Source organism: Dermacentor silvarum, chromosome 1 (genome assembly GCF_013339745.2).
Source record: "Dermacentor silvarum isolate Dsil-2018 chromosome 1, BIME_Dsil_1.4, whole genome shotgun sequence".
Taxonomy (NCBI): domain Eukaryota; kingdom Metazoa; phylum Arthropoda; class Arachnida; order Ixodida; family Ixodidae; genus Dermacentor; species Dermacentor silvarum.
In genome coordinates, this window is record NC_051154.1 from 159,290,375 (window position 1) to 159,303,960 (window position 13,586).

The 13,586-nt window shown below is 43.9% G+C and overlaps 2 protein-coding genes across 7 annotated transcripts in view; both read left to right on the forward strand.

Moving 5' to 3' along the window:
- The first annotated feature begins 175 nt into the window (after nucleotides 1–175).
- Nucleotides 176–7,670, forward strand: LOC119436300 (uncharacterized). 2 transcript variants are annotated; one of them, XM_037703114.2, is made up of 4 exons: nucleotides 176–302; nucleotides 895–1,266; nucleotides 5,536–5,645; nucleotides 7,512–7,670. In XM_037703114.2, exons 2-4 carry the CDS (start codon nucleotides 944–946, stop codon nucleotides 7,577–7,579), a joined length of 501 nt encoding a protein of 166 aa, XP_037559042.1. In that variant the 5' UTR covers nucleotides 176–302; nucleotides 895–943; the 3' UTR covers nucleotides 7,580–7,670. The 2 variants fall into 2 exon arrangements, with proteins under 2 accessions (XP_037559042.1, XP_049512796.1); XM_049656839.1 differs by lacking the exon at nucleotides 176–302 and adding an exon at nucleotides 468–625.
- A 2,904-nt stretch (nucleotides 7,671–10,574) lies between these two features.
- Nucleotides 10,575–13,586, forward strand: part of LOC119436298 (protein transport protein Sec24C-like) — an 83,420-nt gene continuing 80,408 nt past the window's right edge. For all 5 annotated transcript variants that reach the window (XM_049656787.1, XM_049656797.1, XM_037703107.2 and 2 more), the window contains exons 1-2: nucleotides 10,575–10,721; nucleotides 13,227–13,408. In XM_049656787.1, the coding sequence (XP_049512744.1) occupies nucleotides 13,228–13,408 (181 nt within the window). In that variant the 5' untranslated portion in view covers nucleotides 10,575–10,721; nucleotide 13,227. The remainder of the gene's footprint in view (nucleotides 10,722–13,226; nucleotides 13,409–13,586) is intronic.

Sequence of the window (13,586 nt, forward strand, 5' to 3'; positions counted from 1 at the left end):
TCAACATCGCCACTACCATTCACTTCCCCAAAAACGGCTCTATGAAAAAGCATCATTAGGAGAGAATAGTTAAAGCGCAGTTATGGTCTAGTTATAGCGGCGCAGTAAAGGTGGCAAAAAAACCATGACATTGACGTCATTGTTATTGTCACGTGACAAAATTTAGGCAGCCGAGGCACAGAACACCTATACAAACTTGCCGAGGCGGAAAGTCTGTGTGGCGTGGACGCGTGGCTCCGCGTGTTCTGTGGCTCCGCTGTTCCGCCAGCGTTACCGGCGTGATACATTCGAGCGTGGCGGTGGTATGTGTTACCCTGTGTAATGCTAAAAACATGTAATTTCAACTCTGTGTATCCTTGTTTTCTTGCGTAAAATTATTTCTGAGTCAACGGGCCATCTATCATTTCTGCTTAATTGACTTTGTGGCTGTATTTACGTGTCGGAATCGAATCGATGCTTGTAAACTTAATATATATTCAGCTAAATCCGTGATTCTGCTAGCTTGACTAGTTAGGCTCACATACGATCCTGTAAAATTACGAGCTTAAAGCTTTTTAGAATGTTTTTAAAATTTTGATTTCAACGACACACTTTTCAACGACACCGCGCCCGTAACGTTTTGCTAGTATTTACGTTGCAGCCACAGCTTGTAACTTCTTTCTTTGGCCGAACTAGTTGTAGTTCTCTGTGGTTTTTCGCAAACTTTCGGTTCTGTGGGTTATGTGATATTTGTTGTCAAATCGCTTCCCCTGGGAATCTGTATCGGACTCAATTAGTAGCAATTTCAGCCAGGACGGAGCAACTTTGCTACTTAATGACAGGTTTTGTCAAGTTGTTCCCGATGGCTTAGCGGATTCTGAAGTTGTGTCATGCAAATCTTCTTTTGTGTCGCAGGAGGCCCCCAGAACCGACCATTCGCTCGAGTGTAGCACTAGCAAGTGAGATGCAGCCGGTCCGATCATCAGACTTGTCTCAAAACCACGATGAAGAATCATCATCTGATCAAGGCAACTTAGTGGGGCAGCGTGCCCTGTCTGCTGAAGCCACAGGAGGCTGTCAGACAGAAGCGTCATGTAATGACATCACCGCAGAAAAAATGAAAGGGGCCTCATGCACCGAGAACAACATAGAGCAGCACGCAGAAGTACTGTCCGAGGACATTTTAGCACAAGTAGCAGAAATTGAAGCACATGCTGCCACTAAACCAGTAAAAACAGCTGTACCAAAAAGAAGGCCTAAAAGAACAGCAGCAGTATGGACAAATGGGTGAGCAGTGACAGGTGTAATATTTCACTGTGAACAGTAGTCATTCATGGTTATTTATCGGTACAACCTCCTGCATTTTTAACTATCGCGCGAGAACACTATATGGTTGTATGTCGTGCTGAAAGGAGTATCGCATTGGACGACTCTTCCACAGGAGAGTGCTTAGTCCACTTCTGCCGGTCTCGCTGATTATCGCCGCTTAAAGGCGCTAAAACTACGCGTGATGGACGCTCGCGCGATATAGCTAAAAATGTGGGAGGCTGTACACTAACCTGCACTACATGTAGGAGCTGGTTCAGGCCTAAGTTATTAGCAAAATCTGATTAGGTTTGCTGCCAGGTTAGCACTTGACTCTTCTTGCTGTGCTATTGGAGATCATTCGCTTTTACTGATGGCTTTTGAATGCCTTGCCAACACTGAGTTTGGAATTTGTTTTACAAGGAATGCCATCCATTGTATAACAAGACTGCACTTTCATTTTGGTCACATTTGTCAAACTTCAACCTTGAAAAATGACACTTCAACTTTGTCCGTAAATTTGTCCAGTTCAACTGCACAACTTAATGATGGCAACATTGTAGCGTAGAGAGATTGTCAGGTTGCCTGATTTTCAACTCCAACGGCTGCACTGCTTTACAGAGGGCTCAAACCTTCGCAGATGTGCTGGAATGCTTGTAGCACTCCGAATTATTGGGTGCAGTTTGATCTTTGTTGCATTTATCTATTAGAGTTTAAACTACCTATTTTCAAGCAATAATGAGAAATTCTTTCCATCAGGTGCTTCCCGTCATGCAGAATCTTCATTTGAGCAAGGGCATGGTCAAATCTAGACTAACCTTCCACGATAGCTTGCCTGCAGGTTGATTTTTTCTGCTTTTAAATGACATTAAAGAGAAGCACCTGATCTGTTTAGACTGATAAACTGTTCATTCAAAACTCCATTTGCTGTAATTATGCGGTATTAGGTTGATTAATAAAAGAAAAAATGAAGGCAAAAGTTCAATTTTATTTAATTTCGCACTGAAACCCCAGCGCCGGTATGTCAGTGTAACCTCATGAATTGCAAAGGATTTTCATGCACTTAGGCCCTTGTGGCACAGTAAAAGTGCTGAAAACTTTTCAAGGTCATTCTTTGGCTCCTTTATAATATGATGTAGTCCATCTTTATTGATAAATAATTAACAGGACCCAATCAGGCACTGTCGAAATCCGCGACATCATGGCAAGTGAGGTGTGAGAACATCAAGGTGACGTTGCCACCTGTCTTTCGTTGTTGCAGCCTTTCTTGTTTATCAAGCTTCCTCTTAAGGCAAGAGGGGCTTCTTTTGTATTGAGCTCAGTTTTCTCTTTAGTGTCCTTTTAACGTAGCTTGTGCAGATGGTTGTATCCTTTATTAGACATGCTCGACACATCACCTAGGAGCCTCAATGCTTGCTCAAGTTTCCCCGCTAGGCTGATTGAACATGTTAAATCTAGTGCAATAAAGGTAATGGACATTCCATACTCTGATAATTATTTTTTCATAAGCTGTAAAGAGTACAAAAGAAAAAAAAAAAACTGTGCTGTGAAATCGAAGTATTATGCATGATTAATAATGTACATGTGTTATTCACCATTATAGTGGGATTGCTACCCCCCACATAGCATGGGTATCACCTCAAATAATATCAGTTGCAAAATCTGCATTAATTTTTTTGCATGGTCTTAGAGGAAAAACTAGGGACAAGACATTTTATATACTGCAGATTTCCTTTGCTCTCAGTACGAGGGCGGTCCAATAAGTACTTAGCCTTCAAAAGAAAAACGAAAATTTTGGAATGGTGTCGATTTATTTCTCAACATAGTCCCCTTTCAACTCTATACACTTGACCCAGCGATCCTCCAACTTCTTGATCCCGTCAGAAAAATATGTTTTCTCCTGAGCTGCAAAGTAGGCTTCTGTGGCGGCGATAACTTCTTCATTCGACTCAAATTTTTGTCCGGCGAGTGACTTTTTCAAGTTGGTAAACAAGAAGAAATCACTCGGGGCCAAATCGCTGGATGGGGCATCACTTCGTAGCCCAGTTCGACCAACTTGCCCGTGGCGACGGCGTAGGTGTGAGCTGGCGCGTTGTCATGGTGGATGAGCACCTTTTTCTTCACCAAATTTGGCCGTTTTTTTGCAATTCAGCGTCGAATCGGCCCAGTAATTCGGCGTAGTAGGGTCCTGTCACCGTTTTGCCCTTCTCAAGGTAGTCGACGAAGATCACACCTTGAGAATCCCAGAAAATGGTGGCCATCACCTTTCCGGCCGATGCGACAGTCTTCGCCTTCTTCGGAGCAGGTTCTCCGGGTGCAGTCCACTGTTTCGACTGTTCTTTAGTCTCTGGTGTGTACCAGTGGATCCATGTTTCGTCGATGGTCACAAAACGACTCAGGAACTCCTTCGGATTACGTTTAAACAGCTTCAAACACTGCTCTGAAGTGGTCTCACGGACGCGCTTGTTGTCCGGAGTGAGCAAACGCAGCACCCATCGCGCCGACAGCTTTCTCATGCCCAAAATTTCATGCAGGATATGACCCACGCGGTCTTTTGAGGTGCCTACTGTCTCAGCTACCTCGCGCACCTTCAGTCAGCGGTCTGCCAATACAAGGTCGTGGATTTTTGCCACGTTATCGGCCGTGGTAGTTGTTTGTGGGGCCCCTGGGCGAGACTCATCAAAAACCGACGTGCGACCACGTTTAAACTCGTTGAACCAATTTTTGACGGTTGCCATCGAAGGAGAAGACTCACCGTAGACGGCATCCAGTCGCTCTTTGAATTCGCTGCGCGATTTCCCTTCCAAAAACAAGAATCGAATCACCGACCGATATTGCTCTTTTTCCATTTTTTTAACGACACACGAAAAATCACCTGTTTCCTCTTTCTCAAGCCGCCAAAAAGAAAATCGCGAGCCCGATTCGACTGGACCTTTGCATGTGTCCCTCTAAGAGAGCGTACCCAACGTCAGTATATGTCTCATGCGATAGTGTCGCGCTCTCGCGGTGAGGCTAAGTACTTATCGCACTGCCCTCGTAGTTTTCAGTTAAATTTTAAATTAACCTTTCCGTTCATGTTTTTTTTTTCATCAATGATTCAATGTTTCATACTTCTATTCAAAACACCCATAGTTAAGCTAAAATTTGATCTGTCACACTTTATGTTGCAACTGTTATTTCTATTAAAAGCAGCACACACACACATTCCCTGCAGTAAGGGGGAAAGAGTTGCAGTACAGTCTATGTCAAAAACATCAAGCCCACAGTGTGCATGAGTGGAGATATTATCAAGCCACCCAATTTATAACCTTGTAGAACTTTCATTGCTCTGAAATCACAGAGAATGAGAGGGACAGTGAGAGGCTTTGGAGCTCCAGGCATAGAACAGGACCCCTTGAAAAGCCTCAGTGGCAGATCTCGTCACCCATGGAGTGTCTTCAAAAGTTATTACAGGGGCTGTAGCTGCATGTTTTCCAGAATTATCATATACCTGTGGTCACAGTTTAGTAAAAATTGAGAGGCATGGTCTGCTCATATGCAACTGTCTTGGCAACACTGTTGTGTGTAAAACAACTCAATTTTTGCTGCGGTACAGATGTCAAACCAGAATGCTATGACACTCATGATTTGCTCTTATCCACAAGTACAGAGGCCGGCATCACTTGTATACGTAAAGCACAGTGGCGCACTGACGGGGGGGGGGGGGGGGGTTTGGGGGTTGTAACCCCCCCTGAGGCCGAGTTAACCCCCCCCCCCCTCCCGTTGTTTAACTCCTCTTCTTTCCTTGCGCCTTTGAGTACTGCAACTAAGATGTAAGACTGCACACTCGCAAACTCGTCTGCAAAGAGCGCATTTTTTTACAATTTCACGTGAAGAAATTGAAATTAGTGCTGTTTAGATGGTATTGGCAAACTAAGGCAAACTGTCAACCCCCTTCTGGCAGAGATCCTGGATGCACTACTGGTAAAGCATAAAGTGCCCAAGAAACTTTTGTCTGCTATTGTTTCTTGACTGTGGCACCTTCCTTATAAAAGTCTAGCTTCCTTCCCTCTGAAAACAAAAACTAAATTTCTTGTGCGTAAGCGAGTGGTTTTTGATCAACTGTTTGTGGAAAATGTGGACAGTCTGGATCTGTTGCTGGAATACTGGGCTAGTTTTCTGTATAGACTCTGTTGTACCAGTTACCAGTATTCCTAATGGCTGCTGCTGATGAAATTAAGTGGAGGCTGATGTGTTCTGGCTAAAATGCAGGGATCTGTGCCTTCAAGCAGTGGAACTAAGCCGCCCAGCCCCAATTGCTGAGAAGGCTAAACAGTTCCGCCATGAGAACCTTTATGGAGGTCGGATTCACAGAATGTCAGGTGAGCTTCCAGTGGTAGTGTGTTAACTTGTTTGTAGCCATGATTTTGGATAATTTACTACAGCATACTCTAGAAAAATGCTGCACATAGAGTGTTGAACCCATGACTGACAGGATAGTCATTTGGTCCCTTTGGTGCTCCTCATTGCTTTTGCAAACAAGAGTGCAAAATCTGCCTATGTGAATTGTGCTCTATGGCTTTTCAGCAGATGATTTGTGGTTGGTTTTCTGCACACCTGTGCCATGCACTGACATAGCTTAAGCACTTGCAGTTGGAGCGCCACTAAAGTGAGAGCCACACATTAGAGCGTTTCCAACAGTGGTCTGCACTTTGCTCTTTCTTTGAAAGCTGTACTATATAACAAAGTAGACAGAAAATGTGGGTACAGTCATCATGCAAACGTGACTGATTTGCTGAATTGCACAAACTTGTCATCTTACTGAGTTGCAAACTTATGTTTATAGCTTTTTAGAGTTTTGGTTGATAATAATCAACCTGTGATCGACTTTCATTCAGACATTTACAACCATATGCCTTGAACTGACAGTTTTAGAAGTCAGCCCTCAACTTACCTTATTACATTCAACAGCATAAGGCTCAGTGCGGCACCTTGCTCCATTTAAAGGGCGCACTAGTAGTCAATTTAAGCAGATATATTTTAGAAAAGTGTACCCAAGTGGTTTAGCGTACCCAAAAACCCAAACTCAGCTTGGGTTCTTTTGTACTCTTTGTCCGCTCTCATAAGTCACTAGCAGCTTGGGTACACTGGGATATGATTCTGTGCATCATTACCTTAACTTGCACTTACATCAGCTTTGTGGCATTCTGATTGCCGGATTGTGAAATCTGGTGAACGAAAGACTACATTTTATGATGGGTGTTTTGAAAGTACATGCTTCTCATTAAATATTTTGCTAAAATATTTGTTTTTGATTATGATTACCCTAAACTCTGCGTAGACACACAGCATTAAGCTGTTATTTAATAAATTAGTCAGTTTTAGCTAACCAGTCATCTTATTGTGACAGTAATCCTCCACCTTATTACCACCTTGCCTATAGCGAAAAATAATTTTGAATGCCTGTTGCTCTGTATAAGAAACTGGAAGAATTGGTGGAAAAAAAGACCTTGAAAAAAAAAAAAACTACAGTAAATTAATCTGAACTGATAGATTACTATTCTGAAATAGTAAATAGACAAACACAACAATGCCATAAAGAGAATGTGAAAAGGAAGCTTTATCTTTGATTGTACTCGAGTGCTTTTTCAAGTACATGAGGCACTAAGAAATGCTCTTGTTAGGCAACCACTGGACTGATTGAATGAAATTTATTATATTTAAACATAAAAAAAGTAAAACATTATATATAATGAATTAAAGAGATCAAGTTTTTTATTTTTAAATTTATTTATGCCCTCAGTTTTTACAAGAATCAGTTTTGAAAAGGAATTGAAACCTTAAGAAAGCCTTCTAAATCCAAAACAAACGCAGATATCAAAATGTTGTAAACTGCATGTGTAAACTGCAAGCAAAGCAGACAAAATTATTGTCATAAGTGAACTCTGATACATACGACTATGTTATGGATAAGACTTTCATAAGCATGCATAACCTTGGCAACAGTTTCACAGAAACTGAAAATCTACATGGCATTTTTCTGATATCACGTGCAGCTTGCAACATCTGCTTTTGTTGCAGAGAGTTTCACAGAACTTGCACACAGTGGGCCACCAGGGCTCTGTCCTTGGTAGTTGCGAGGGCATATTTTGATGGGTCATGCATTGTCCAGAACCTCTGGACCTATTTTCAATGTTATGCTTTTGTTGGTCACCTCAGCTGATAAACATCTTTTTTCTCTCCCATAGTTGGGGATTTTCTTGGGCTGCAGAAGAAGAAAGCAGTCAGGAGAAGAGCGATGAAAGTGGTTGTCTAATGCGACTAATGTTTTGTGTTTTTACCAAGCAGTTGCATCCATTATGTATATATGGAGATCACGTTTATAATAATAAACTCTTTCACTGACACTGCCTTTTGTCAAAATTGACGCGCTTTAGACATTTTTGTGTGTGCATGGTTGCCATAGTTATGGTGCCATACACAGATACGTTCATCGCTGTCAGAGTCGGAAACTGGCCCTGGCTTAAGCATTTGCTTTTGTGTCGGCACATTTTCACATCCGTTCTCGTAGAAATTTGCAGCTCACGAATGTACACAAGGCACTCTCCCAGAGTCTAGAGCAATTTATTAGTGAGTTCTGGTGTATGGAAATGTGAGTGTGTCAAACTTCAGCTAAATTGCTGCATTCTCACTTCCTTCATTCACTGCAGTACAAAACCAAGCAAATAAAGCGTTGTAGTTTTGTTTGTCAGTTTGAATATTTTTAAAGCACTTCTTATTGGTGCACTGTTCCTATTTAGAATCCTCACTGTATGACCCGATTAGTGAAGAGGAATGTGTGTGCATAGTTTGCTAATGAGAAGTGTGTGCCTAAGGCTTCTGCTGGGCTATTATGGTGCACCCATAACTATTCAGGTAGACTTGGAGGAGGGCCAGGATGTCTCGGTGCATTGTAGAAGTAGTTGGCTCTACCACACTGTCAGTGGCGCACCGACGGGGGGAGGGGGGATTCGGGGGTTGTAACCCCCCCCCCTGAGGCCGACTTAACCCCCCCTTTTGTTTAACCCCTTTTCTTTCCTTATGCATTTGAGTACTGCAACTAAGATGTGAGACGCGCAATCGTCTGCACACTCGCAAAAAGCGCATTTTTTTTGACAATTTCCCGTGAAGAAATCGAAATTAATGCTGTTTAGATGCTATTGGCAAACTGTCAACCCCCCCCTGGCAGAGATCCTGGGTGCGCTACTGCACACTGTTATGAGGATTGAGGGCTTAAGCTACATTATTTCTTATCCCCATGACCTTGTGGCCAACCAATGTTGATTCTAGATAGTGTGGCGAAATGCAAACGCTGAAGTTATCTAAAATTTGCCATAAATGGGGTATTTATGGTGACGCATCCTCCGCGGCGGCGATGCCCTCCTCTCCACAATTAATTTTCCCTCTTCAACATAGTTGCCTACAATATTGGAGGAATCTAAAGCACCGTACTGCTACTGCTGTGAGCGTAAGCTGATGAAGGGGCTTTAGGGAACTCTAGGTTCTTCACAGTCCAACGGTCCAATCACCACAGCATCAAAACCCATCCGAATCCGTAAGGGAAGCTTCGAGCGTTTAAAAAAATACACCGACGACTACGATACTCCCTAATGCAAAATTTGAGCGCAGCCCTATACGTGTTTTCGCGATATATCGGCTGGCGCGGACAATCTGGAGATTGCGTGAGCCAGTGCGTGACGCATGGGCGCGATTTACAGCGGCCGCCGCCGACAGACCTCCCAGACGACGCGCGCTACTCTGGCGCCATCTCGTAGCCATCGTCGCCGCACTACGCTTCTCACGCTTTCGCCATACCCTCCTCCGCTTTCCTGCTTGCGCCTCTCCGCTTTTATTGCGATAGCAATTATACGGACACTCCAAGCGGATTTCTGTCGTCGCCGTGATTCCGTATAAAGTCCAATCGCGATAAAATCGTCGCCGGGCGCCGTATGCTGTTTGTGCGAGTGACAGCGCGCGAGGGATGCGCGTTTTCACGGAGAGCGAACGCACGGCGGAGAGCAAACATGACGTCTTCCGTCGTGCGAAAGGCCGTAGCGGGAGGGGGGGGGGGAGGCGACGTTTAGCTGCGGCACCAAATGCGTATCTTGCGACCGGGCGCAAGAGGAACTGGCGACTCCCACGCGAAATGAGGAAAGCGGGCAGGCAGCGCGGGAGGGAGGGAGGGGGTGCGGCTTCTACTCTGCCAGCAACTCGCAACTTCGTACTTGTACTTTGCGCGGCTCCGGGCTTTCGCGCGCACCGAACATGAAAGCGATCTCCAGACGATTTTGAACTTCGTATGCGCTGTGCTATCGCCGCTCAGTTTCCGTTGAAGCGATAGACCGCCGAACCTTCGCTCGCTGCTTCCGCGGCGCTTGCTCACGCCAGCCATTTGACAGTGGTCTGCGGTCATCGAGTGTGATCTATTGACGTTTGCTTGTGCGCGCTTATACCATGCTTGTTAATTCAGTTAGTAAGCGAATGTGTTCAAAGTTTATGCAGCCGATAAAACTACTACCCTTACTCCGTATAGCTCTCTACTAATTTGTTATCGCAATTGATGCTTTGCCTTTCGGGCGAAACTGCGACTTTTTTTTTTTTTTTTCATCCCCCGCGGCGCGCCGCGTTCGCTCTCATCTTTCGGTGTGCTCGTTTGCTCGGTTACAAATGACGCCGACGCTCGCCTCAGGAACGGGCGCCAAAGAGCTGCGCCCTAAAATGTCGGTGCGTAACCATGATTAGAAACGCGTGCGACACTGCATATTCCTATTTATCTTGCGCGAACGTAATAGGACAGAAAAGAAAGAGGATGAGCGCTTGCTTTATGTGTGTCTTTTCCTCTAGCCCTTCCGCTAGTTCCTGTACAGGAACCTTAGCCACAGAACACCCGGCTCAGCATTGCCCCGCAATTGGTGATGTGACGCAACTGTTCACTCCATTGCACTGCATCCATAATCTCTAAGGCTATGTCCAAACTGATGTTTTAGCAGCGAATAACCTTATTCGACATTCGTAGCGTACGAAGCTTCAATGATCGCGTAAAATTTTGGGTGTGGAACATCTCGGAGTTTAGCATGGGTTTCTCCCGTTCCATGTACTTCTGGGCCTTTTGGGTCTGGTCTGAACAGTCTGACAAAATATTTATTGCCAGCAAAATTTAATGTTAAAAACACCAATATAATATTACTTTTGTGGTTTACATTGAAGTTTTGTTGGTAATATAATATTTTATCGGTATTTGTTGTTGACATAGCGTGCAGTTGCGAGGCGGCGCCAGCGTCCCGCGCATGCGTAAATAGTAGCGCTTTTACGTGGCATGTCGCTGCTGCGAGGATTCTGCTCGCAGAAGCGGCGAAAATACTAGTAATTCACTTTTGTTTATAGTAAGAAAGAACAAAGTTATCCGTCTTATTCGACAAGTGAGTCAATTTTACGTTTTTCTCTCTTGCTTACAATTATTTATTGAGTTCCATAGCCTTGCCGTAAGTGATAAACGCTACCGGTTGGGCTGATTGAGCACGTTATATACGTGCGCAATGCGACTGGTTGGAAGGCAATCCAGCTGATTTGCCGCCTCAAAGGCCCCACGTATCGTCGTTAATAGACATATAGTGGAAAACCGCGTTCTGAAGGAGGCCATTGCCGCACTTCGTGTTTTTTGCGGGATCTCTGCCAACTTTGATTACGTGTAACTTGTGCGGTAGGTGACGTGCCTTCTTGGTGGATTGAGAACATTTTTCCTGCTCCATCACTTTTGTCGGAAGTAGGTCTTCTTGCCCTGTTTTTATCTGATACACAGAAACCGCGTTTAGGCACACCCAAGTGGGACAAGTTTGTGCGCTCGCCATAATAATTGTTGACAGATGCAGTTGGTTGCGGATCTACGCTGACAGACTCGGGACGTGTTCTGCAGTGACCGTCACTGTCATGAATTTATTTTCATTTCCCTAGTCTAACACTGCTCTCTTTGTACATTTTGTGATACTGATTGCCTTTGGGTGATCAAAACACGGCGTTGTGAGTATCATGTGCTGTATCGGCGTATCCATCTGCTATTAGTACAACCACGCGAGTCCATACTAGACCTTTTCACATTTCAACTCTCATCGTCACCGTTATATCACGATCGCGCTAGTTAATTTTACCGGCTTAACTTGAGACCCTATGGCATCGGAGACTGATCGTTGTTTTACTAATGAAAGTAAAACAACGACTGTTTGGTGGCCCGTTGTTGATACGTACTAACAGCTGAGCGTGCAGTGGATTCATAGCCGCACTTAGTCCGCACGGGGTGGGAGTTATCTCTCTGGACGGCCCTGTATGATTCATGCGGAAAGTGTGCAAACCCCTTGGCTACATTGAAGGCTCTGACCCACTGCAGTGTTGATCGCCCTCTCAACGTTGTGCACCGTCTGTCACTTGTAGCTTTCATTTTGATAATTCTCTATGTATGTGTGTCAGGAGACTCTGTGTGTGGTGAGATGTGTCCTGCATTTGTACACCATGTAGTTGGAGTAAAATTATATAGTAGTCTGGTTTGTGTGGGAAAATCACCTTATTAGGTGACACAGGTGGCTTTCTTTGCTCAAATGTACTTTATTTCAGTGATTCTTCCATGAGAGTTGCATGGTGTTACAATGAAAAGACTTGAACTCATAAATAAGTAGTAATCTGTTTGCAAGATGCATGAGACTTCTGTGTTGCCAGATTTTAGGACTTACTGCAAACCGGTATCAGCTGTGTCCAATTAAGTCTAATGCAGGCCAGGGGCCGTATTTTGTAAGGAATCTTTTCCCTCTGTTCAATTCTTAACACACGTGACTGGCTGATGCCATCGCTAACGAAGGTGTGGTGCCAATAATGGACAAACTGAATTAAAAATTTAAAGAATGCTTATACAATACAGCCTCTTGTGCCCCATTCAAGTTTTAATAATTTCATTTGTGAGGGTTGAAAGCGCGAAACAGTACAACCAACTATTGTTAATTTGACCTGCCATGCTTTAAGACACTTCTGCTATCCAAACATAGGATAACTTGAACCAATTGTCCTGCTGTGTAACTAACAAAAGTGCAGGAAAGTCTCCTTTTTCTTTTCATTGTGCAGTAAAAAAAAAAAAAAAAAATGGAAAGGGAAGGAATTTCCTGCACGAAATAATGGACTGTTGCGCCTGTGTACTTCATGAAGTGAAACTTATGTGGGCACTACAATGTTAGAGAAACTTATGGGTTTTATGTGCCAAAACCAACAAATGTTCATGAGGCACATTGTAGTGGGGGATTCCAGATTAATTTTGACCACACCAAGTTTTTCATTCTGCTTTGTATGCCATTTTGCAGTGACATTAAATGTGATTGTTTACTAGTCTTGCTTTTTATGCTGTGCCACGTGATGGTAGTTATAAAGCAGCCAATCTAAAGTGTCACTGCTGTTTTTTTTTTTTTTTGTTTTTTTTACCTAAGAAATTTTAAATGTAACTGTTCTTGACTATCTATTTCTTGTTTACAGGCAATTCAAATGATTACCAAATTAGCTGCCCTATGTTCTACTGTTAAGAACTAGCCAGAGCTGTTGCATGAAGTGTCACTCACTCTGCTGTTTTGTGTTGTAGTGGTGAAGTTGATTCTCTGTGATTATCAGTATAGATTTCTAGCATTACTATGCTCTTAGGAAGAGCTGGCCAGTAGTGTGAACATAGTGGAGAACTTTATGAAGGTAATCATGTCAGGGCTGTGTGTTGAAGCTACAACTTAAGGTTTACTTTAAAGGACTAAAGATTTGAAAAAGAATTACATAGGTGATGACAAGCTAAAACTGCAGGTGCCAACGTGGGAATTGTTTTGTATATTGTGATTGTGGCCCGAACCTACATGAGTGTATTGAGTTAGTACTTGCAGTCTTTTTCACCTCCCTTGTACATGCAGCATGAACCCGCCTCAGCTGGGTGGAGGAACAGTGTATGGGGGGCAGCCTTTTGGTGAGCCCCACATGCAGCAGCCTGGGCCCCCAGCTTTTCCCCAGGGACCACCGGCACCTTTCATGGCCCCAGCTGCCAAGGCATACAATGGTGTGGATGGCTACGCTGCTGGTGCAGCCAGTGTTGCTGGTGAGTGCTACAGACCAGGGGAGGGTCAGAACTTACCCACCTGGTCGTTTTACCTTGTCTCCGCAGTGTAGATGTGAATCTTGCTTGTCAAGTTTGTTAGCCGACTTCTGCAAAAGCCTCTGTCTGCTGCATTGAATTAGTCTTAAAGCTATACTGAAGAGAAATACAAAGTCATTTT

What these genes read in the sequence shown, in the direction of transcription:
- LOC119436300 (XM_037703114.2), top strand. Translation starts at nt 944, where the DNA reads ATGCAGCCGGTCCGATCATCAGACTTGTCTCAAAACCACGATGAAGAA. An exon ending in GCAGCAGTATGGACAAATGG is followed by an intron (nt 1,267 to 5,535) that starts GTGAGCAGTGAC and finishes GCTAAAATGCAG; the next exon opens with GGATCTGTGCCTTCAAGCAG. An exon ending in TCGGATTCACAGAATGTCAG is followed by an intron (nt 5,646 to 7,511) that starts GTGAGCTTCCAG and finishes TCTCTCCCATAG; the next exon opens with TTGGGGATTTTCTTGGGCTG.